At 39.1% G+C, this 25,005-nt stretch overlaps 2 protein-coding genes across 7 annotated transcripts in view; one reads left to right on the top strand and one right to left on the bottom strand.

The window, feature by feature from the left end:
• Positions 1 to 25,005, top strand: part of LOC117587953 (protein FAM102A) — a 52,265-nt gene that overhangs the window by 16,342 nt on the left and 10,918 nt on the right. For all 6 annotated transcript variants that reach the window (XM_034278956.1, XM_034278953.1, XM_034278951.1 and 3 more), the window contains exon 3: positions 18,695 to 18,745. The gene's annotated coding sequence lies outside the window, so the exon portion shown is untranslated. The remainder of the gene's footprint in view (positions 1 to 18,694; positions 18,746 to 25,005) is intronic.
• On the bottom strand, positions 1,544 to 2,253 carry LOC117587959 (proteasome subunit beta type-3-like). The gene has a single exon (XM_034278962.1). It carries the CDS (start codon positions 2,211 to 2,213, stop codon positions 1,599 to 1,601), a length of 615 nt encoding a protein of 204 aa, XP_034134853.1. The 5' UTR covers positions 2,214 to 2,253; the 3' UTR covers positions 1,544 to 1,598.

The following is a 25,005-nucleotide window of genomic DNA, read 5'->3' as shown; positions in this document are numbered from 1 at the left end:
CAGATCAGATTGGATTTTAATTAACAAGCATTGACAACCAAAAATATAGGGAAATATCATCTAAATCCCTCATCCACTCAGCATTTCGGTGGCAACTAAATCCCCCATCCATTTGCCCACTTTTCAGGCATAAAATCCCTCATTCCGTTCCCATTTTCGAACCGAACTAAAAGACATGTGTATTCCTCCCGATCATAAATCCACTTTCGAGCAGTTTTGTCGTTCTGCTTTTGGAAATATCTCGCTGCCCGAAATTTATTATGATGTCATGTCGGTTTTTCTAATTTTAAACGCCAAAGCTTCTGCTGGTGATGCTGCTATTCCTATCACTTCGATGTGAAAGGAATTAATCGTAAAAATTATAAGCTTTAATCGTTTCTTTTTCTTAGTTTACATTCCTTCGCTTCTTGGAGTTTCGATTTTCATTTGTGGCGAAATCTTTTTTAAGCGACAGAACAAGTTTCAAAAGTACCATAAAACTCTCAAGTATTTCTCTTCTTCAAGTGAAAATCTGTAGAAAGTTGAAACAATTGTCAGAGACAGTAGTGGCAGTGGCTGTGCCACAAAATGGCAATTAATTTGTAGTAAGATTTAACAGTCGCGACAAAACAAGAAGACACAAACAACAACTTCAATTCACAAATGAAAGTAAGGCCAGGCGGCCATGAATTTCGTGATTGTTATACTTTCATTTGACTGCCACAAGGTTTGTCTTTAGTTTTGCTTATAAAAATAATAATATAAATTACATGAAAATTTAGACCGCAGTCGTTTCCAGATATCTCTGTCGTCTTGCCACATTGTAAACGGTTTCACACTCCACTTGGCTTTATTTCGACTATTTTAAAGACATTTTTTTGGCCAATACCTTGTCGAAGTCTGTGCACCTCTCCACCTCTACAATGTCTCCTCCTCTCTCTTCTTTCTCCCTATTTCTGCACTTTTGGCTTCGCTTCAAAAAACCGCACAATTTGCTTTGCACTAATAATCATCTTTCGGTCTTTCTCGTTCGTCTCTTTACAATCATATTAATTTTCTTTTATGATTACTACCCGCATGTATTTTTTTTGCCCAATATTTTCACAGATATTTTGAAATTCTTTATTGGTTTTCTGTCTGTTTGGTGTTTTTTTGTTGGTTATTTTCTGTGTCAATATTTTTGTGGGCCGATTGGTCGATTTGTTGTTCAAAAAATCAATTGTAATTGCAAAAATCTGCTGACCCAATATCACACGAGTACTATATATCGTACGATTTACTTACTTACGTTGAATCTTCAACTTTGTTTTTGTAGTCGTATTTTTTTATGCAATGGAAGCACAATTTGGTTTATTATGTTGCAATTTTGTATGAGCTGAGGGAATGAAGAGGGAGGGAGTCTTAATGTGCTACTGCAAAAATTGAGGTTTCGAGTTTAAATTCCTGAATTAATGGCGGAGGGGGAAACAAAACATGTGTTTTGCTAAGAGCTGATGAAGCAGTTTTCGATAAAAAGTTCTACAAAGAATTTCTTTGCCATTTTACATATCAATTATGTATTATGTATTTTGTGAACTCAGACAATTGCTCAACTTTAAGTGTACAAATCTGGTCGCCATTTAATCCATGCGTACATCAATCACACGCTCCATGATCTTATCCCCTTCAATCACATAGACTGTTGCGCCCCCACCACTTGTGATATTCCTATCGAAGGCATGTGTCAGCGTCTGTGACATGGTAACAAAAAGTTCCTCTGGCCCTAATTTTGGTGTCCAGAGTGTTTCGCACATGCCTTGCATCTGTTTGTCGCAATTGCCACAAAACACAAAGGAATCCCTCTTGGTGGGGGCTCCAATGAGATCAATGCTGCAAATATACGGCTGCAGGCTACACGCATCGAGTGCTGCAACAACGGCCTGCACGTGGTAGGGCCCAAAACGATACTCGTAGAGCAGATTCGATAGCATGGTGGTAAATGCCTCGGGCGACATCTCACAATTCTCCTTAATTTCGTACAAATTTTGACGGTAGTGCAGGCGATCCCACACTGTATTGACATCGGCAAGGAATCCAGTCAGACCAACAAACATGCGGGGACCCACCTTGAAGACCTTCTTGAAATCACCGGCAATCCTCTGTCCAAACGAAGAGGCGCAACCAAGGCGATGATCTGTGGCAATGGCCACACAACCATTTCCCTGCATTGCCAAAACACAGCCACCAATCGACATTGTATTTCTTCTAGAAGTACAGAAAATATTTTCGGGATTTGTGTAGAATTTTCTCTCGGATGTAGTTGCTCGGAATAGGCAACTATGTGACATGACATGGCTTACTTTATATAAAGCAAAGTAAAAAAAACTAAGAAAAATACTTCCATCCTTCAGGCACACAATCCACAAGTATTTATTACTGCAATGGTCAGAGTGGCTCTTTCACACCACTTCCAAAGTAGGAGCCTCCTTTTGAAGATTCCCCGTATACAAACAATGACCGCATAAATAGCATAACAATTCCACAGAGAAAAAGAGAGGGAGGAGGGCCCCCGTCTAGACATATAAACATTTGCGGGGCTATGAAAATTAAGTAAATTACGTTAAAAAAAGAACTGGGGCTGGGCATGAAAATAAAAATTAAAATAAAAGTGCCTCCACACGCAAAGTGCAAAAAAAAACAAAACAGAGAATTAATGGTAGAAAAAACAGCAACACAAAGAGATAAAGAAAGCTAGGAAAATGAACGCATTATACGATAATTAAAACCGAAAAGAGGGAAATTAATTTAACTACAAGCAAAGTGGATTAAATTTAACTAAAGTAAAAAATACTCTGAGGATAATGAGATAATTCACGCGTTTGGAGTAGATTCAGATGGGTTTATTATATTTATTAAATGCAATTAGTCAATGCGTGTATAATTTACAAGTTCATTTACCACGAAACCATGAAAAGGAAAACTTATGCAGGCAGTCACTTTAAAAGTGAATACAAAAGTACAGGCCAATTATAAATAAAGGCTTTACATGTTTCACTAGAGTAACAAATGCCGCCCGCTCTCCTCTCTGTCTCTCTCTCTCTCTCTCGGGGGACTACCGCCGACCAAACACAGAATATAATTAAAATAAAAGCGTGGTAGTGCAAAACAAATTTAATAAAGAAAAAATAAGGTGTAAGCTTGTGCATGAAAACGAAATTGAAATGTGGCAACAGCACGCGAACTATTTTTTACACCAAACACTGCTGCTGCTGAGTGCATTTTCCAGAAAAATTTCTTTATTTTTTCTACCAATTTGACTGCTGTGCAAAAATGTGTGTAGTACAGCGGAGGTGCAGAAAATCGTGGTGGAAATGTGTGATGGGCCTGGAATTTAATGGTAGGTGGAGGGAACAAGTGATTGTAACTTTATTTGGCATTAAATGAAAAGAACTGCATACTGTTTTGTTAACTTGTAAACAAATTATTTAAACCAATGCAATAAAATATATGAAAATCCTTTCAAAGTGTCTGAATGTAGATGACCGATTGGGGGTTCAAAGTTCTGCCTGGTCACATCCCTAAAGTCCCGCAGCTCACAATCCCTTCAGGCACTGTAAAAGAGTTCACTCAACCTGATAATGTTGGCCTGGCCAAGTGCCACACAAAGTGCCACGTAAAGTAGTTGTTTCTGTTGCTGTAGCTGTTGCTGATGCAGACACCCAGTGACATGTGTTTTGCGAAAACTCATTCGAGAGTCATGAGAACGAGCGAACATTTCATTTCATTTGACTTCGTTCAATAGACAACGTCATTCAGAGCTTACATTGATTCAAACGAGCATCGCGGGGAGTGGGGAGAGAAACTTATCTATCCATATGATGCAGACACACACTTCCACACAAAAAAAGCACAGAATGAGAGGCTGGGGGAGAGATACGTATCTGTCAGTTACTTCAATGATGAAGTCATTTGCACCGACGTTCAATGACTCGCATTGGAATACACGCGTGCGGGTTGAGAAATATAAAATATACTTATATAAAATATTTACATATGTATGTGCACACATCTAAATGATACGTATATCTTCCAACGTATCGTATCTTTCATCTCCGCTTCACTCGCTAACTCTTTATAGGGGGGATTTGATTGCATTGAAATGAACACTTTTTGCATTTGGCATAAACCTTTACGTATTTGGCAGAAACTCATCAGAATCCCAGCGGATTGCCGACGGTTGCTGGCGGTATGGCTGGAAAAATAAATATTTAAATTGAATTTTGCATTAAAGCCAATTACGTTAGACTCTTTTTGGCTTTGCCATAAAAACATTTAATTGCTTGTTGAGTAAGAATATTAATTATTTATTTCTTCTGACGGTCGACAGCACCATCAGCAGCGCGTGAAGCGCAATAAATTCTCTCTCTCTCTCTCTCTCTCTGTTCGTACAACAAAGAAAATTTATATGTTCGACCGGACCGCTCCTAGGTACATTGCTTTTTCCGAGATGAAAATGGAAAATAAATAAAAGATTGAGAAAATTCTCCTTTGTGGGGAAAATCAATCAAGCCTTTTTTCAATGCAAGATGGGAATGGTAGGGAAATTTATTCGATGTACAAGTTAAATAAATATAGAAACTATGGGAAATCGTAAAGATTTGTGAATGGTTTTTGTGTGCATTCATAACCCTATATGCAGACTTTGGGGTGGGAAGGACACACTGTCCTTGGGAATGTGTGTCTGTAGAAAAATTATTCCAGTGTTCGAGAAGTTGCCAGTAGAGTAGGTGCCTGAAATATACCATGAAATATTTGAAATATATCAGACAACACCAGCCAAATGTTAGGAATTCTCTAAAAGTGCAAGTGGATTTTAGAAGTGGCTCAAAAAAATAAACCTCACTCAAAGCCGGAACTTTAAATGTTCAACCATTTCATTCAAGTGCTACACTTCTCTATTGATTCTCGTTCAACCAATGATACATATATACGTGTGATGAAAATACCAATTATATTTCCAATAGTTTTTTTCCTATTCCTCTTTTGTGTATTTTTGTATTCACAGAGAAGTGCTCTTGAAAAGTGCCAAAGCAATGAATTATTTGCTCGTGATTTGTTTTTGGCATTAAGAGCAATTAAAATATGATTTAACATAAAGTAAAGTAGTAAAAACAAAATAAATATGCTATTCCGATTAAGTAACGCTCAAATATATATATATATATATATATATAAGAATGTATAGCATATGTGATTATGGCGTAACTTTACTAGCAATCTCGAGAGTGGAAGAGAGACAGAACCGGACTTACAGCAGCTAGAAAAACGTAACGCAAGCTTGCATCCACTTTGGGGACTGGGGCTGAGGCTGAGGCTGTGGATATATCCCCCAACATGGCAACAGCACAAATGCGACACCAAATGCGATAAATTCTAATTGCGACACGAGGCAGCCTCCAGCCTCCAGCCACCAGCCTCCCGTCGACATTCGCTTCCATTGAAAAGTCAGTCATTCAGACCGCACACATGGCGTATGCTTAATCTCAGAGACTTGGAGTCGCCTCTCTTGACATATAGGCCACCTCTTACCCCAACCCCCCCTGCGCGTGACACAACATGTTTTGTGTCTATCATTTGCGAGATTCTGCAATACTTTTCGTTGTTGTTTGAGTAATTGAAGATAATTCACGGGAGACCGGGGTGCCCACCGTTTGATTGAAATCACTCAAGTGAGTGAGTACCCCAAAACACTGAATAATTGTGTCAAAGCGCGATTCAAAGCTCAATCCGAAGTTTCGTTGGTTGGAATGGACTTGTGCCTCCCCGTTTATTAATGATCTTTTCTTTCTTTGCATCATACATTAGGCAGGAAGGGCCCCTCGAGGGTTGGTAAAAGTTGATGTTTTAGTTTGCGGCCTAAACGCCCAACAATTAGACGAGTTTTTCCAACATTCGAGAGGTATGTTTTTCCTCTGCCTTTTACAGAGGTTGCTTCAAGCATTTTGTAATCTTGCTTTTATTTGGTTTTGCATTTTTTGAAAGTCTGTGTCATTTACTTTTTTACCTTTGTCTTATATTTTTGGAATGGTAAACGGTTTTTATGCACCATATTGTTATATTATTATGAGGTATTTGGTAATGGTAAATACGGGGAAAAATGCTGAAGAGGCATTGCAATTTGAGCTAGGTAAAGTTTAAGCTGAGCTGCAGAGAAACATTCCAGAGAATCATTCCAGAAAATTAAAAAGAAAAGGGGAGTAATTAGATCTAATGAAAAATAAAAAGGAAAATCAAAATATTTACTAGAAAACCCTCGTAACACACCGTAACACCGTAACACATCTTGTGGCATCATTCCTATCGCATTCTTATCGCCTATGCCATTACATATCAAAGTCCGGGTGTAGCTTCTATTATCAAATTTCTAATTGTTACACCGCCCCATAAACTTGCACTTGAAAACTGATCGCAAAGAAAAACAAAAGATAAAGAAACGACACAAAAAAACCCAAGCAAACGCCCATAAATAGTGATAGCTAGATAGAGAAATAGAGGAGTAAAGAAGAACCACCGCTGTGTAAACACCTTAAATAATGAACGATAATGAATATATTACACGTCAGGGCGAACGATCGGTCGAAAAAGTCAGAGACATGAAGACAGCTCTACGAGTGGCATGCCATTGCCTGCCTCTCCCGCCCATGATTGATGCCCCAAAAGAGTAACCAAAAAGATAAAGATAAAGAGGAAGTGGTAGCCCCGACAGACAGAGGTTTAAAGTGCCAGAGATGGTAGCAAATTATTGGACTAATGGCAGCACTTCCATGCACCAGCGGAAGCCTCTCAACAAAGTTATTGAACTTTAAAACTTGGCAAACGATACAGAAAATTATACAAAAATGTAAACATAAACTTCGAAGTGCAACAACTGTACAAATATTGGCTGTGTTAAATGGTTAAATATACATATACAAGGGTTCCCCCGATATATGGATTATATACCAGGAAGGTACATTTATACACAAAGTTCCCGAACTTTTAACATTGATTTGCATGCAAACATCCGCTGAGCAAACCAGCTGTTTCTACAGATTTTACGACCTTCCTTTTTCCAAAAAACCACCTCAAAAATACAATGAAACATACTATTTATACGAACTTGTGTTTGAGCTGTTAAATCTCATGATTATGGGGTGCTGACTGCCTTATCGAAAAGTTTAGTATGCAAAAAAAATAAAAAGAGTAAGACGCAATAAATTCAAAGAAAATGTCGGGCAGATTTATTTTTAATTTTTGTGCAATACAAAAAAGAAGCAGCTTTTTATCAGATTAGTGGGGATATTTCAAGGTATTTTTGAGCGAAATACAAAAATTGGGGATTACATTAAGATTTAGGCATAAATCTTCGAGGGAAAGGACCAAATATTGTTTGACTTTTCTTTGGGTAAGAGTTAAGACTGCAAAGACCTTTTGGGAAGGCGGAAGACACTAAATTCCTGTCGAAATGTAGACAATTCTTGCAAATATCTGGCCATGAACTACTAGAAAATGTTCTATTTTGAATGTAGATATTCCTCCAGCTATCTTCGACCCAAAGAATATTAGTAATAACAAGCAGTAAAAGGTGTAGGCTTTCATCCAGAGATCTTTAAACCAAAGATCTCTCCCACATTCAAACCACAGTAAAGAGATGTGACCGCTGCAACTGTCAATCTCTGTTTACGGGTATTGCTCATATTACAATGCCGATGCATACATACAGATATATCTAGAGATACACATATATACATTATATATATATATAAAACATGTAAATGTTGGACAATGTGTCAGTGCGCGAGTATCTGTATCTCCAGCAAACAAAGACCGCCTTCAAGTACAAAACAATGCATTACATCAACAGCTTCTGTGTAAAAACGTATTGTTGTAAGACATAACTCGTATAAAACAAATATGTATACTCGACGTACTCGTACTCTTACTTTGTGCATATTTACGGATGATTGCAGTCCGGCAGCAGTGACAGTCGCGGCACAACACCACTTGACACATCATACTCATACTCGTTAAAGACAATGATGACAAAAGACAATGGAATGGAATGACCAGGTCGCAAGTACCAGCTGTGTTTTGTGTACTCCACTACCCTTTTTGTAAGCGTAGAGTGTACTATAAGCAATACCATAAGCTCTTAAGCAAAGACTATACAACTATGTACCAAAAGCAGATGGATGTGGCATTGCACGTTTTAGTTAAAGGCTCTATGACACCGTGAGTGGCATGAGCCTTTGCTTTAAGCTTAAGGAGGAAATTGCATATAGGGAACTATTTCATACTGCTAAAGCTCATTAGGATCCATATACATACATAACACTCTATGTGTTTGTTATCTCTGGTCTTTTGTCTAAGGATATACACACTTTTGGAGTTACATTGAAAACATATCCAAACTCTTCGTACTAATGGCATAATATTTATGTGCCTCTTTGTGTCCTGTCGCTTAAGGGAAATTAATACAGTGATTTAACGTTATTCGCATCATTGGAGGAAAGTTAATACAACTAGAGTTTAATGGAGATATTCTCGACGCTCGAATGAAATTAAATATTTATTCATCTATGGTATTTTAAGCTTCGAACACACATAATTCTCTCTCTAGATATCTTTTTCATTGCTATGAAGTATTTTTTGGTAGAGTTTTCAATGGGTTTTTCTCTGTCTTTCATGCACGAAGCAATTAAAACCCCTGAAGCCCCAGGTCTTTGTTTCTACAAAAATGCACTATATATTTTATAAATTTCTTGTCTGATATTCATAAATGTTTTTCCCCCTCTCTTAATTGCAGGTAAGCCAAGTGCAATAGCTCATCATACAAATGGAAGCTGTAAGAGTGCAACAAACTGGGTATTTCATCATTTCAAGTAAATAGTTTTTACTTTTATCTAACTAAAATACAAGTATCTGCATCTTTATAAATCATTCGGTTGGCCCGCACTCGTGAAGGTCAGACAAGGCCGTGTGACGTATGTTTGTATATGAATTCAGTTTTAACAACTGCAAACATTTACATTTGAGTTTACGATCCGTAACGGGTCTTTTGTTGTACTACTTTTTTTTATCTATGAGTAGTTGTGCAGGCAGTACGTTTCCCTCTAATTGGTTCTTTGGGGGAGCGACGCATGTGCTGCTCATAAAAAGAAAATACAATTTGCAACGGCTGAGTGACTGAGTCATGCCCCGTCCCACTTCTAAGAGGAAGAGGCCCCCTGCCTGATAAGTCGGACAATTGTTTAGCACCACATAATGATCGATTGTGTTTAATCTGAATCATAATTCTCGCCCGAACTTGAACGACTAGATTAAAAGTGGTGCAGTGGTGGGGCACTGATGACGGAGAAGGCCACCAGATGGCGTCGTGATTGTTGGGGTTTTTAGGCGACATAACATACCACATGGTGGGGCATGAATCCAAGATTTGGTCAATGACTAACTTACTGTTTAATTGTAAATGTAGTTTAGTTTTGAACCAGTTTCAAAAGCGAATGTCGTTGAAAAGATTGCTTGGAGAGTCTCTGTTTTGGATGCATTTTTTCTCTTTTAAAAGTTGAGTTCTAATTTCGATGATAGATCGTGGATGTATGGAGAGATTATTCCAGATGTATTTCAGACAAGGATTCCCTTGAAGCTCTGATTTCTAATGATTTCCATTAGGTAATCTAAAAACCTCAGTGAATCTCCTCAGAGCAAGAGTACACAGGCATAAAGAATCTCTAGAGCGGAAGTTAAGATACTCAAAGCCACATAATAGACCGAGACACGTGTAGATAATTGTTTCATACACCATCCTACACATTTTCTTTATCAACAACAATGCGAATGAGTCATTCTGCATGAAAGTAACAATTTATTTGACAATGCCCTCCCATTCGTAGCACCATTTTTATCTAGAAAATAAAAACAGAACCGCCAGAATACATAACACATAACCAATTTCATTTTTAGTACACGATAATCATATCGCTTACGTGACTCAACCGAAAGAGACTAATTAATAGTACATATGTGTACTTATACATATGTATTATCTATATATCTGAGCGGGTAGGGGGGGATGGTAGGTCGTGGAGACACCGTTCCAGTGCATGAGTCGACTTTTTGTTTGACTTTTTAGCTACTTTTGTTCCCAGGTTAATGCGGCCATAATTCACACAAAGACTTTTTGCCGACATATTGTGGGGTGCTCGTAAAAAAATATACACTTGAGACATGTGTATTTTTGTACCCTTTCAAAGGAAGAGGGTATTATGGTTTTTAACCAATATATTTACTGCCAACGGACGGAAACTTTGATTGAATATTTTTAGGCTGGATCAGCATTCAGGGTCTCTGAAGCTGTTGTTTCAGCTAAGGATATGCCAAAATAAGCTTCAATTGAACTTAAAGAAAGTTGTAACCTACAAGATACAAATACTAAATCACATATTATCTAAAGGTACTCTTCAAAAGAGTACCGTAATCTTCGGCCTACCAAGTACTAACCATAATTTCTTGCTATTTCTTTTGGAGTGAAAACCTTCACGCTCCGCATGGCATTTGCTAATGATATGCACACGTAAAAATGTATTATATTTTGGCAATTGTTAATTACTATTTTGAGGCCATACAAATATTACTAATTAGTCCCAAAATATCTCTAGAGGGATATATCTCTTGGGGATCCCTAAGGTATAGGGATTTAGTTTTCTCATTGCAATTGCGGTTTTTGTTTACATTGTCTGATGGTCTGAAAAATGCATTGCTCGCTCAGAGCATTCTATCTTCTTGTCAGACACGTGGAAAATATTTGCACAAGTTAAACAATTTGTTTTGGGAAGCCGGAAAAAAGTTGTGTTTCCCCCCCAGGCGACAGCTGTTGTCACTTGGGAGCTGGGCGATGAGAGGCCCATGAAATGGTAAATTGTTTGTTATTTTAGTCCCCCCGTTTCCCTCGGGTATTTGCAAAAGTTTTTAGAGAACGGAATCTGTGTATGACAAAATAAAAATGGTGTAAAGAGGCCGATTACAGTTGGTGGGACAAGTTTCAGTAGATTTTTGGGTACGTTTAAATGTGAAGAGTGATGCAAAAAGAGCGAACAAAAATTATATTTATTAGCTTTTCATAAACTTTGCGTAAATAACATTGATTTGGGGTTGTTAACCCTTAGGTTAATTGGGAATTGCGACCGAAATTAATTAATCAACTTTGTTACATTTTGTTCAGACGTTGAATATATCTCTCATATTCGAATATAAACATTAAATTGTCTTCTTTGTCTGCAACACGCTTCCTAACCTTTTTTAGATTTCCACCCACTTTGAATTTTCTTTGATTCCAACACTCCATTCCATCTCTCGTCTGGCTGGTACTTTCCGTTATGGCTTTTGTGTGTGTGCGTGTGTATTTTCTTGTCGTTTTCTTTGAGTTTACTGAACTCCTTTATTCGTTCCCCTTCTAGCAACATTATGCACTTCCATGTGCTGCTGCATCAAGCTGCTTTATTTCAAAAAGGTATTTCAATACGTGCATTCGACTTTGACTTTACGAGAAACAACGCAAGGCACTGCCACTTCCTCACTGCTGCTCTAGATTTTCGCTTTTCATGGTGCCAATGGGAAACCAAAGAGAAAACAAGAAACACCCAACAGTAGGGAGCCGCCGCCACACACAAAGAACGGACAGAAAATGTGACAACCCTTTCACATAAATTGTGGCCCCCATATCCGCGTGGGCACATACACGTACCCGCGTACACATGTGTCCTCTTAGAATCCATTTATAAACAGAAGTTGTGGACAGAGTCCACTCTCCTGTATTCCCCTGCGCTTCTCCTGAGGGGCATGCAACAGACGACAACATTCCAGTGCTGGGAGTAAGAGCAGATCGCATTAAATTGCAGACGTGCCTTGGCGTTTTTTCGGACTGCAATTCAAAAAAGAAAATCAAAAGCATTTCAATTTACAATTCCAGTCACGTACGACGGGTAACAGCAGCAGTAAAAATATAAAAAGAGAATAAAAGTAATAATTACGAAGAGTCCGAACACCGGGAAGAACCCCCTACTCCTCTATCCCTCTCTTCGTACAACAGAAACGCTTAGTTTTAGATTTCGAAAATTAATTTGTTGCACTGCCAGAGTAGACCTCCAAACAAAAGTCACAAAGGCGGATATTTATGCAAATTTCAATTTGGAATTGTAGTTGCTTGTATTTTTTTTTCAATGATATTTGCGACCTTTTTCGTAGAGTGTGGGCCGTCGAGGGTGTGGGTGTGGGCGTGGGCGGGGGCCTGCGCAATCCGAAACGGAAATTGCCTTGAAAATAGCCTGAAAATTGAAAGTGAAATTGTATGTTTGCCCATTCAGCCATAATATTACTCTACTCTTTCTCTTCTCTTCACTTCTCCTGTGTCTCTCTACTATTCATTGATTTTTTTTGTTCCCCTAGTGAGTGGCTTAGTGTTACGACGATGTTCTCGCTTTCGCTGGTCCCTCATGTTCAACGTCATTAGCGCCGACAATCAATTTCAGGGCACAATTAAAATGCAGTTAGTGCATGGTCGCACACGCTGTTCATAGACACGCAATGGTGCAAGGTCTTTATGTAGGAGAGAGAGCGACCCCAAAGTGGGGGTCTAAAGGGCAGCGCCTAGAATATATCCCCTACAGAATGTCAGCGGGAAGCTCTTAGAGCAGGACAGCAGAGAGAAACAGAGAGCTCTGAAAACTCCTCTTCCTCTAGGACAACAGAGAGCGCCACGTACTCCTCCCCTTTCAGGATATTAAGCGGATGGATGGAACGCCTTGGTGTATGCAACACAAATAAAACAGAAGCTTACACAACAGGACACTCAAGCCAAAGGCGGGCACATAAATAATGCAGTAAAAGAAATGTCAGGCGGCTCTTTTTAAACTGGTTTTTAAAATAACGGAATATCCTATAGTTAGCTTGAAAATGAAGGGTATAAGGATTGAGGGAATATAATTAAATTTAATTTGAGCTAAAGTTGAGACAGTTGTTAAAGGTTCAAAGGTTTATTTTGGATTACAGAAGTAAATAAGCAACGAAAATATGCATACACAAATCTTGAAAAATATCAAAAATCAAAAATATGAAGATTGCGTTTTATATTGATTTGAGAATCGGAAATTCTAATAAAGATCCATAAATAAATTACACAAGTTCCCCTTTCCCTCGGAATAATACGCTTCAAATTATTGTTCTTTTCCTATCATATCGCAATTTATAAAATGTTTGCACTTGCTTTTAGGGCACTCAAAAAAAGGTATTAAAAAGTTTTCAGTATGCACAAATATTCAAACCTTTTATATATAAGTTTTATAGCTGGCATATCTGAACAATAAAGGCACATATCTCTATATAGGGCATAGCGTTAGAGAGGGTTTTCGCTTCGGGTTCGCTTTGATATTCTGTACGATGCAATTTAAATGAATTCCACTGTAATTTTGCACCGGGCTTTGCTTCGAAGGTCGTGTTTACTCAAAGCTCTACACCAGGTAATCCTGCTGTCGGATGTAACGACCTTCCGTTGGACAGGGATTTAATCGGCATTAGTCAGGCGAATGGCGACAGGAGAATGGCTACCGTCGACTAGCGGGATTTGTCAAAGTGCAAGCTTGAATGGATTTTGCAGTTGAGGAGGCAGGCACCTTTGAAAGAGAGTTTCTCCCTGTATTACCCCCACTTGAGCTATGGATATTCGCAAACATTACTGTAATGATTTATAGAATACATTTTGTGATAACAGCCAGACTGCAAAACTTTGTTTACATTAGTGGATCGCGCCGGTCTGAACTTTATATATAAGCATATCAGAAAATACTATCGCCCCGTGTCCCCGCTGTCACTGATAAAAGTGCTCCCTGGGGCTCCCGTCTGACCGACTTGTGTGTGTGTGTTAAGGACTGATAAGAGCCACACTCTTGAAGCTGGGGATTTGATTGGGATTTAATTATAGTCGCCAAGCACAATCTGGCATAATAATTGTTTGTACAAATAGATTTCGGGGTTATCAATGACGGAACTAGACGGAATTTGACGTTTGCGTTGGTATTAGATTGATTTTTAATGGAGTTTTGTTTTTGGTTTTGCTTTTGGTTTTTGGCAATTAAATAAGAGTGCATTTGTGGAGAGAACATATGTTTAGATATTATATTTGATTTTACTTTATATCGGGTTATTGCTCTCATATATTTGTGGGTGTATATTATTCTTTCATTATATTTTGTATAGTTATAAGCGGGCATCTATGCCCAATCGTTTGAGCAGGACTTTACCGACGTAAATTCCATTTTTCTATACCCAGACACCAAAGAATCTATTCGAATGAATCTCTAGGCACAGCTGACACTAATTTACTCTTAAGTAAACGAATATGTTATCAGTAATTGATTGTTTTTCCTCTAGCTTTTTCTATTCTAAGAAATATGGCACTCGCTTGGAGCAGCTTTTCCACTACAAAAGAACTGCCTTGAACTGTTTTCTTTGCTCTTGAGCGTTGGACAACGAACACTTTACAGCCATGGACATGTACACAATTATTTCTCACAAATATAGGACACTTTCGAAGGTTCTTTTGTCACTTCAATGATTGCTTTCAATCATTAATTTGTGTTCGTATGAGTATCCCTAGATAGCTGATATATTTTCTATGAGTTTCCGGTTTGGCGATTTTCCGCTTGGCCCACATTATTGACACTTTAGTGTTCTTCCGTCTATTCTCCACACATTTTCCCTATAGTTTATTGACCAGGGTCAACGGAAGCCAACTGTCTTGTCTGTCGCTGTCCATCCATCCCGTCTCTCATCAGCGGGGGTCGCTATTGCGTCATCATGAAAATTGCGCACAAGATTTTTTAGGGCTTTTTTTCGAATACTTAACGCGTTTAGTAAATCTACGTTTTTTGGTCGTTGATTTTATAATGCATTAAAAGGGAATAAAAAGCAGTAGTAACAGCCTTTAAAATAAAATCAGAAATTGTGCTAAAATGAATGCGGTTTCAGGGTTACCCCGCCCCAAAGGGATGACCTTTAGAGATTTGCCACAAAATACGAATACGACTACGAATACTTGTAATAAATGCAAATTCCCTTGCTAGCACAGCAGATGCCCGCCCTGCCATTACGAGTACCAGCAGTACGTATACCTACTGCCTCGACTCGTAATCAACTGCAGTTTTTTGTAGGGCTAAAAGTTCTTTTGGGGTTTTGTTTTTTGCATTTTGTTTTTTTGGACCAATGCCAGCGCACAAATGGTCTGTGTCACTGGGCCACAGACCGCCCGATGACGCTGCCACAGGGAAAAACAAAGTCGTTTTCCAAAAGAAAAAGAGTCCAAAAAGTATGTTAAACGAAAGCACTGAGAGGTGGGGTGGAACGTTTTATTGGAAAAAGTGAATGAAAGTGATTGAATTTATATTGAAATTGAGTAAAAGAGTAATGGCGAAAATATAAAAGTAATGGAAATGAATCAAATAAAACTTTATAGGTGAACTATTATATTTCAACGAACTATTCGATTCTGTTATTGATTTCTGATTGAGTGTAAAAATTGGGAAATGCTTTCGTTTTTTTGGTTAAACACATTTGAAGTGATTGGCTATAATTATTGCAAGTGTACTTTCCACATTCTGAGCTATATTTAAATGCAAATTTGTACTCGATAATTATCGCCTGAAAGACCATCCTGCTTTACCAAACAATTACAGAGCCGCAGAGAGAAAAAACCCCCAATTATTAACAAATTACGTATAAACATGAAAATCGTTTGTTCGGCCATGATTTCATTTTTTTTTTCTCTCGTTTTTTATACCCGGTATTTGAAGATTAAATAGGGTATATTGTATTTGTGCACAAAGTGAATGTATGTAACACACAGAAGGGAACGTTTCCGACCCCATAAAGTATATATATTCTTGATCAGCATCAATAGCCGAGTCGATTGAGCCATGTCTGTCTGTCCGTCCGTCTGTCCGTCCGTCTTGTTGAGCGCCTGGATCTCAGAGACCATACAAGCTAGAGCCACCAAACTGGCTCCAGACTGCTGTATGCTCACACTGTTACAATTGTATTTAAAAAATGAGCCACGCCCCCTTCCGCCCACGCAAAAGGTCGAAAACCTCCCAAATCTACAATTTTGAAGATAAAAGAAAACTAAAAACGCCATTCCGTAGGGAATGGCCATATCTATCAGATAACCAAATTGGGATCAGATTGGATCATTATTATAGCCAGAATGAAGAAATTTATTTGCAGTGGCTAAACCCACCCCGTCCCGCAGCTTATATTTGTTTTTTTCACATTCTCTCATTCACACTCTGCTTCGCGCAGACACGTCTCTGCCTCTGCCTCTGCCCTGACTCTGCAGTGTGTGGCTCTAGGGGAGGATAGGATGGCGAGCTAATGGAGCGTGTTGATGTGAGAAGTGTTGTAGATATAGATGACAGATGAAAAAAAAATGTAAAATTTGACAAAACACCGCTAAGGTGCAGATGTAGTACTGAGTGCCGGGTATAAAAGTTGCGACGCGTAAGAAGCGTCTCAGACGTTATTTTTGCCATGATAAATTCAGGCTACAAAAAAGATCTCTTTCAAGTGCCATTGAGAATACCTGCTTGCAACATTGCCACTTGGTGGTGGGTAAAGATTTTCCCAACATTCCCACCATTTATTTCGCGCTTAATTTGCAAAAGGCATAAACATTAATTTCAGCACTTCGGACGCCCCATCGTTTTTTGGCCAAAATGAATGTTGGCAGCAGAGCCACGTCATAAAATTGTTTAGCAGCTCCAACATTTGTTTACTCCTAGCAGCCATTTCCATTTCCATTGCGCGAGACAACAATGACGTTGTCAGCAGCTGTCGCTATCTATCTAAAGTATATAGTATCTTTATCTGTTGGATATCTGAATGTCAGCTCCCCTATGGCGTCAGCGGAATCGATCTATCCATACATCTATCAGTTGTTGTATCCATCCCAGATACGACTCCCCCTCCAGTGCATAACAATAAACATTTCGATTCGATTTGATTCGTTCGATTTGCTGGAATTTTTCACACTATAAAAATAAACGGTTATTGCTGTTTGCCTTCGTTTTGTTGTTTGTTATGTGTGTGGGTGCTATGGAAAATATATAGTCAGTCAGTGATCGGTAGAACAATGGAAGAACCTCTGGCAGGTGAGAAATTGCAGTTGAGTTCATCGGATGAGTTTGGAATTACAGCTCATGCCGAGCTATTTCCCCGAGAGATGATAATAACATTCTAATATGATAATAATAAAAAGAACATTACCTCCCGCCTTTAACCTCAGGCATAAGTCACGCTTTGGATATCTGTCTGTCGCGGGGTCTCCAATCTCTGCGTCTCCGTGTCTGTCATCTCTGGTTCTACTGCCTCCGGGTCTCCTATGATGTCATCATCATCGCATTTCACATTTCACTTCCTCTCAGTGCTCTACTGCCACTGTAATATTTACGTTGAAAACAAGAAAAATTGTCAGCTTTACTTCTCGTTTGGCTCTCTTTTTTTATCGTCTCTAAAGTTGAAAGCTGAAGCTGACATTTGACAGTGAAACACTTTCGTTTAAAATGCTGTCGCTGTAGTGGATGTTGGTTGTCGCCTGCCAACAGACGCGACGTCAACATCGTTTTTGGACACTGGCGATAGCTTGGAAATGTTATTGCTTCCATTGGTTCATGGGCCATGGGGGAACCCATGGGCGTGTGCTGGAATAATGTAACAGATATACGCAGGCACACGACTATATATTTTATTTATATGTGTCTACAATAGAAACTCATTTATTACATTTCTGATAAGTCGTAGAGAGAAGCTAAGCGCCGTAGCTTCAGTTTACTTTTGCCTTTAGAAGCGGCAACACGAAAGTTTTCATTCATTCATTTTCATGTATTTGTAAAGTAATTTCTGTAAAAGGGGGTAAGGGAATGGAATGCGAAATTATTTATGGGTGCGCTCTAACTTGTAATTCGAGACACCTTAAACAATTCAAATGCAACATAAAATAAATTCATGGTGTTTGAAAAATCTCTTGCACACTCGTAAAAGAAATACAAATTTCACGTAAATAAACTATTCATAATCCTTCAATTGAAAAATATGTTTAGTAAACATTTTAAAGGACTTTTAAGTCATAACTTAAAACAATTAAGCTTCTGCAGCTGTGACTAAAGAAAAGGTTAGAAGTATTCATAAAAAAGGAAGCTTCCTGAAAGAGTACGATTTCCTTTACGAGTACTCTCTACACCGCACTCAAGGCATATAGCAACCATCTATTATAAATGTGCGATGGTAAGCTCTTTCCCTTGCCAAAAACAGTTTCCTCCGACGAAGCTTTAAATCAAAATGAAAATAAAAACCCATAAAAGGAGTTGCAAAATGTTTATAGCTTGCTTTTGGGCGGTGGCGCAACAATTTTTGATGCCCAAGCTCCTTGGGTCATTTGTTGCGCAATTTTATACTCAAGTATGTTTTATTTTTGCTGCACTTTAGCTTTGATTGAAAATGTAGGTCAGGACTTGGCTGCAGCCTTTGATATTTTTTCTTTCATTTAAAGTGCTTTACGTTTTTTTTCAGCATTTCTGAGGAACAACCATTTTTTAATGATGACACTAACTTTACGTGTAGCCTCTGATTCGTATCTCTTTCTCTCTTGTTACAGTGTTGGCCTTTCGTGCAGACGACTGACTTTTAGTGGGGCCTGATAATGCGGGTAAGTTGACACAATTACCCGTACTCTCGGTACTCCCGGGGCTAGGCGCCAGGTGCAATGGCACTCTGGAGGCGTAACCTCATTAACACTTCAGCGACACATCCTTCTCCATGAGAGATGTAGGGTGCTAAACACAGAAGCAGAAGTAGAGAAAATAGTATGAACGGGGTCGTAGGTTTTAATTAAAGAACGAAGTGATTGATGCCCTTTAAAATTTCGTTTTCATTTTATACAGAACTAAAAAACAGTAACAGTAAAAACAGTTGGGATTGATCTATATTTATCTAGATATTTTAATCGATTCTGGGTAAATGTGGTAAAGACGAAGTTTAATTTAGCGTAGAAATCCTTGAGAAGAATGACTTGAAAATTACTTGAAGATACTGAAGCAGGAGATGATCTTTGGATCACTTATTACCATAGAAATAAATTTTTGTTGATTTCTTTGGCTTACAACCAAATGATTCACCGAATAAAACTCTCATTTGAAGGGTATAAAAAGTTGTGGGGAAAATTAAGTTTGCACTCTTAATGACGGCGACGACGCCGACAACAAGCTGCTATCTGTCGCGAGAGCCGTATGCGAGTGAGAGCCAAATGATAGAGTGAGTCTGTGGCTGTTGCCTGTGGGTGAGTGATGGAGAGAGTACGCCTCCGCTGTCAGGTGGTTTATCATCGTTGCAGAACAGCCCTAATGAGTTGGCGGTGGGTGGGTTGGTGCTGTCTGTCGACTAATGGCCACAAAGTTATATAATCAAATGAAAGATGAAGGCGTTCGCCCGTCCATGAGGATAAACTTTCTATACCATGTGCATGTAATAAAAGTTTCCGCTCTCTCCCCCCTATCTCTCAGAGCACTCTCTCTTAATTGGAGGCTGTATAACGAAGTACAGTTGACCCTGAAGTGCAATAGGAGCCGCAGCTCCTTAAAGTTCCATTGCCTACATTCAAGGGTAAACCTCCTTGCTCTTTATGGTAACCTTTTCTTTGGAGTGGACGTCACTGTATAAAAATAAAATAATATTATTGCCTGTGGCACCCAAAAGGCCATAGGTTTATTGATATAACCTCCCACGGGAGAAAAGGTCGTGACGTGCAAAGCTCTCATGCTAAAATGTGTCGAAACGTTGAGCGAGCGAGAAAAAGCGAGAGTGAGAGCTAGACAGTGGGTGTTCGAACTGCATTGGCAATTTTCGCTCTCTTTTCTTTCTGTTTGAAGTAAACTTGCCTTTAAAATGGGGTTTCTTTAGCACTGCTGTTGCTGCTGCTGCTTGTTGGCTTCTGCAACACTTGGCTTCAAGGTCAATGTCTCGCGACAACTTGGGACTCAAGTCTCGTCTTGTTTTCGTCTCTCCCCTAGCTCCTCTTTGTGTCCCTTCTCTTCGTGGTGTCTGCTATCAACGTCTGCGTCTGTTTTGTACCACAGTTGCACAATGGGGCATTTTGGCCCTTTTTGTGGCAAAAATTAATAACTTCCAAATCAAAAAATATCTCAAGTACCTCAAATTTATCATAATTGTGCGATTGTACACAAATTTAGAGAATCTGCGTATTTTATTGTCCGTGAAAAGTTTCAAAATACCCGAAAAAATGTAAAAAAAATGTTTCTGAGAGGGTCTTCAAATAACCCTAATTCTTCTCAAGACTAATCAAAGGTATTTTAAATAGCTGGTTGATTTTTGATTGTTCACAGCAAAGAGCTGACTATTCATTTTTGGGTACGTAAAATGAAAGACTTCTTGTGTTATTCTTATGTGTATTGGTTAAAAAATATTATTTGATCGACATTTGAAAAATTAGTTTTGGCCAGAAAAGGTGGTAAAATTCCCCATAGTGAGATGGAACGAAGAAATCACTCAACGGGCAGCCCGTTTTTCAATCAAGACACGTGTTTGGCCCTTTAGCTTGAACTTCGGCTGTGTTGTGGGGTGGATTTGGGAATTCGAATTTGAAAACCTGACAAAGTTAGAAAATTGTGATTGAAGCCAATTTACAGAAGTTCACAAGAGTGAAGGAAGTTTATTTTCTGGAAATTGAGATGATTGTTTGAAGATTATTTTGGGTAGGAGTCTAGCATTCATAGGTTTTACAGTATAAAGGGGATGATGGAAGGAGTATTGGATCACGGAAAGAGTCTTAGTTCAGAGACCTCAAGGGAACCTTTAAAGGAATTTATGATACATTCATAGGATCTAAAAAATAGCTACCCGTAAATTGTAGCTTTAAATGTTTTTGAAAATATTTTCCAATAACTAAGCTAATTTTTCAATAAACAAAAAGGCACAAAATGTGTGAATTGACATGAAATCCGTTCCCATTTCCTGCTTTTTCAGAGAATCTCCACATATTTCGTTTCATCTGCCACTTCATTTATTTGCCAATTTACGATTATGTTTGCACTTTGCATTGATGAAGCATCGACGGGTAGGGTAGGCCCTGTGTGTGCACAGTACTTATCGCTGGTGCCGTTATGTTCTATAGGCGCCCCCCAACAGAGCTTATCTTTATGGACGCAGTCACTCACTCACTCAACCGACAGTTTGGTCGGGTCGGCAATCGGGCGTCGGGAGATTGGGAGAGTGGGAGACTGACCTCGTGGCTTTTGGCATTTCGTGTGCTGCCATATGTTAAGGCTACCCACCAGCAGCCATCTCTCGCTCTCTCACTCTTCGATCCGATCAGAGCCAAAGTGAACTACATAAGTCTCCGTTCTTTACACATCATTAGAGTTTAAATATTTTCGGCGGCCACTGCGAGAGGGAGCGTGAAAGGCTTTTGGGAGATCACCCATAAAAAAAATAGTGATAGAGAGAGAGGAAAGAGAAGCCAGCGATAGGCAGAATGCAAAAGCATTGCGACATATGTGCAACAGCTGCAGCAATACGTGAATCGAGCAATCGAGAATCAAGAATCGGGTAACGGAAACACTACTCAAACGCGACGATAGAGAGGGTGGGATGAGGAATGTGGGAATGGAACTGCTAAAAGATCAAGATGGGAACAAGTGTAAAAATTTGGGACACCCGCTACTCTTATGAATTTGATGTTGAATGGAGTGAGTAAGATATTTCAATGAGAAGAAGAAACTAGGCTTACTTGAACTTTTCTTGTAGTTTTGTCTATTATTATTTTATGTAAGTAGTTTGTTGGGTAGGTATTACCTCAATATTTATGTGTCTGCTGAACATGAGCCAAAAAGCTTCAAAATTGTGAAATCCATAGCATTTATACGATTAAAAATACTTCTTTTAAAAGATACTTCTTTAAATAAAACCTTGAACTCCACAAGTACAAGTACAAGCATGACCGATATCTACACACCGATAAGAGACTTGTCAATTTATATTACGACTAAATTTATTAAATGTTATTGATGATGAACAGACTTATCAAAGTTAAGTTATCAAGTTAAAATTAAAAGATAGCCACGTAAATTCCAATGTCAGCCCTCGCTGAACCCCACAGACAGCACTACGGACTGCCTCATTTGCTTCTTTTTTGCCGGCTGCTTGACAATTTCAGATGTCAGATGTCTGCTTATCAAATTGTCGCATCTAACGGTGGGTAGGTGAGAGGATGGGACTAGGGACGGGGGACTGATTAGTGCCACAGACACCAACATTGTCTGGAGCTTGATTTAAAACATACAAGCTTCACATCTCATTATGCATCTGGTGGAATTAATTGTGTGAATTGTAGTGTGTGCCTGCCTGTTCATGGACTTGGCCTCCAAGCAGACGTTGCGACGATTGCGCCCCCCCACATTCGAATTAGCTGTTTAGATGAGAAAGCCAGGGGGAAAAGCGCACTGCAATGCAATGTAATTACCAGGCAAATGCCAAAGATACATCCCACATATGTGTGTGTCTGTGGTGCACTCGTACACATATGTACGTATGTATGTAGAAGTTCGTATGCTGTAATAGCTAGTGCCAAAGATAGTTGGCAATTAAGGGATCTTACTATGGGAAAGCATTACACACTAGACAGACAAGACATTGCACACGGAAATTTGTCGAGTCATTGGGACAGGGGGGAAATCATTCTGGGAACGGTCTAATTAGTGGCAGTAACAGTATTTACCTACACGATTGGCATTTACGGTTAGATTTACGGAGGTAGATCTTGGAATTTATTTAAAAGCCATTAGGATTAAAGCTTTCAAAGAAACACAATAAATGTGGGTATGATGATTTAAAATTTGCAGTAATATCAAGGAATATGCCTTAATGAATATCAAGTTTTAAACAACTTTTTTCTTTTTCTGCTCAAATCTTCTTACAGCGAGAAATCTCTTCCAATAAAATATTGAACTCTTGCGTATCACAACTTGTTTTTCTCCTCTGGCTAATTAAATGACTTTTTCTGCCACGATATTCACAACTTATTGAACTGAACTCTTAATTTGCCTAATTGCAACAAATATCGCTGCTTTGCATTGAATGGAAAACTCAAATGTTTTCATTCGAACATTCCCCACCCACCCACGGATAGACTCGACTCGTTTTGTTTATAGTCCGACTGTCATCGACTGGCGCCAGCTGTTTGTTTTTTTTCAGTGCTTTGTTGTTGTTTGTTCTTTTGCCAACTTTTGCAATGCGATGCCAAGAGTCGCACCCAAGATGTATTTTGTTTTCCTGTTCTTATTTGCATTTGTTGCATATTTTGCAAGAAAGTATTTCTTAAATTCTCTCTCTCGCTCTTTCCGGCCCTCTCTCTATTTTTCTTTCCTTATAAATTTGCATAAAGTAGTTTTTGATGCTGCGTCATTGTTAATAAATAAAATGCCCGCCACAACCGTGTCTTGCCACCTTGTCCCCTAAAATGTTGTGTTTTCGTTTTGTGCCAAGGTAAAGGTCAATGTGACATAATCAAAGCTGTTTGGGTTGTTTTTCTTTTGATTAATTTACGTGTTGTGTTCCCTTCCCCCTAATGCACTGGCTAATTGACACTTGGAGAATGGTTTAATCAAATTTGATTGAGGAACAATTTGGCAATTAAAGTAGTGGAAACTTTTCTCATCATCATCGAAAAAGAGTCCCTGGGGGAAAGAAAGTCTAGTGAAAAGCAGAAAGAACTCATTAAAACGGATCCCCCAACCCCCCCACGCACTTGACTTTAATGAAAAGGATATTAAGAGGAGAGGAGAGACCCTTAACAATGTTGCAAGTTTTACGCGTAGTTTGCCAAGGGAGTGTCTGTCCTCTGAAATCCACTGGTCTCGTGATTGCCTTTTCGTGCAGAGGGTAGCCAGAAGGGACGTGGATTGTAAGGATTTTACAAGTCCGTTTCCAAAAAGGGAGTGGGACTGTAAGTCTGTTAGTCAGTTAGTGGGTCAGTCTGTGGCTTTACGTGTCAGCGAGCAATCCCTTTTAGCTTTTTGGTTGCACGCGGAGTTGAGCCTCAAGTTTCCCTTCGCTCAACCGCATGTCCACTGCTTCGCTCCCCTTCAACTGTTTCAGTTTCAGTTTAAACTCAGGATTACTTTTGGGTGCGGCACTAACCCCCCCCCCCCCCCCCCCCCCCCCCCCCCCCCCCCCCCACACAAAAAAAGAGAGGGAAAAATCTACTAAAATAACATTTCCCAGTGATTTTTGTGTTACTTTTGGTACGATATGAACGATATCCAGTGTCCAGTGGCATAATCCCCCTGAGGGCATAAGTGGGTTAATGGTTTTCTGTGTGTATTTTCTGATTGGTTTTGGCCATGTTTGTGTTGGCCATTGGTGCGGCTAATGTGGGTAATGGACATAATTGGCGTGACGGGGATTTCAGTGTGTCTGTGTGTGCATTACGGACAGTGTGGTTATGACAAATCACTTAGCAAATCTGGCAATAAATGAAGGAATGAAGGACGAGCGATAGGCAGGGATTATGGGAAGAAGATTATAGCTATTGGCGCTTTCCACTGAATCGATAAGTGCTGCAACCCAATTTGGAGGTTCTTCAAGTCCTTCCATCACTAAATGCCTCCTAAAATGGTTCATTGAATTCTGAAGCTCATGACGGCTCCCCCAGCGCCCGTGCTCTTATTATGGCAGTCATCAAAAGCCATAAATCACTTCTTGAATAATCAATTGTTTATTAATTTTCCTCCTGCTGTGGCAGGCGCCTAAAAATATGCCGCGTGAAGGCATTTGTACATTTTTCGGTCCGCTTTGGCACAAGGACATAATACCAGTCAATCATTTTATCTAATGTTAATATCTGGAATAGTACCTATAATTGAGCTGCGAAAACACTTTAATAATTCAAAAGAC

The sequence above is a fragment of the Drosophila guanche genome, unplaced genomic scaffold (genome assembly GCF_900245975.1).
Source record: "Drosophila guanche unplaced genomic scaffold, DGUA_6, whole genome shotgun sequence".
NCBI lineage: Eukaryota > Metazoa > Arthropoda > Insecta > Diptera > Drosophilidae > Drosophila > Drosophila guanche.
This window is presented reverse-complemented; position numbering and strand designations above follow the sequence as displayed.

Coding starts and splice junctions, on each gene's coding strand:
- LOC117587959 (XM_034278962.1), bottom strand. CDS start 2,213: ATGTCGATTGGTGGCTGTGTTTTGGCAATGCAGGGAAATGGTTGTGTG.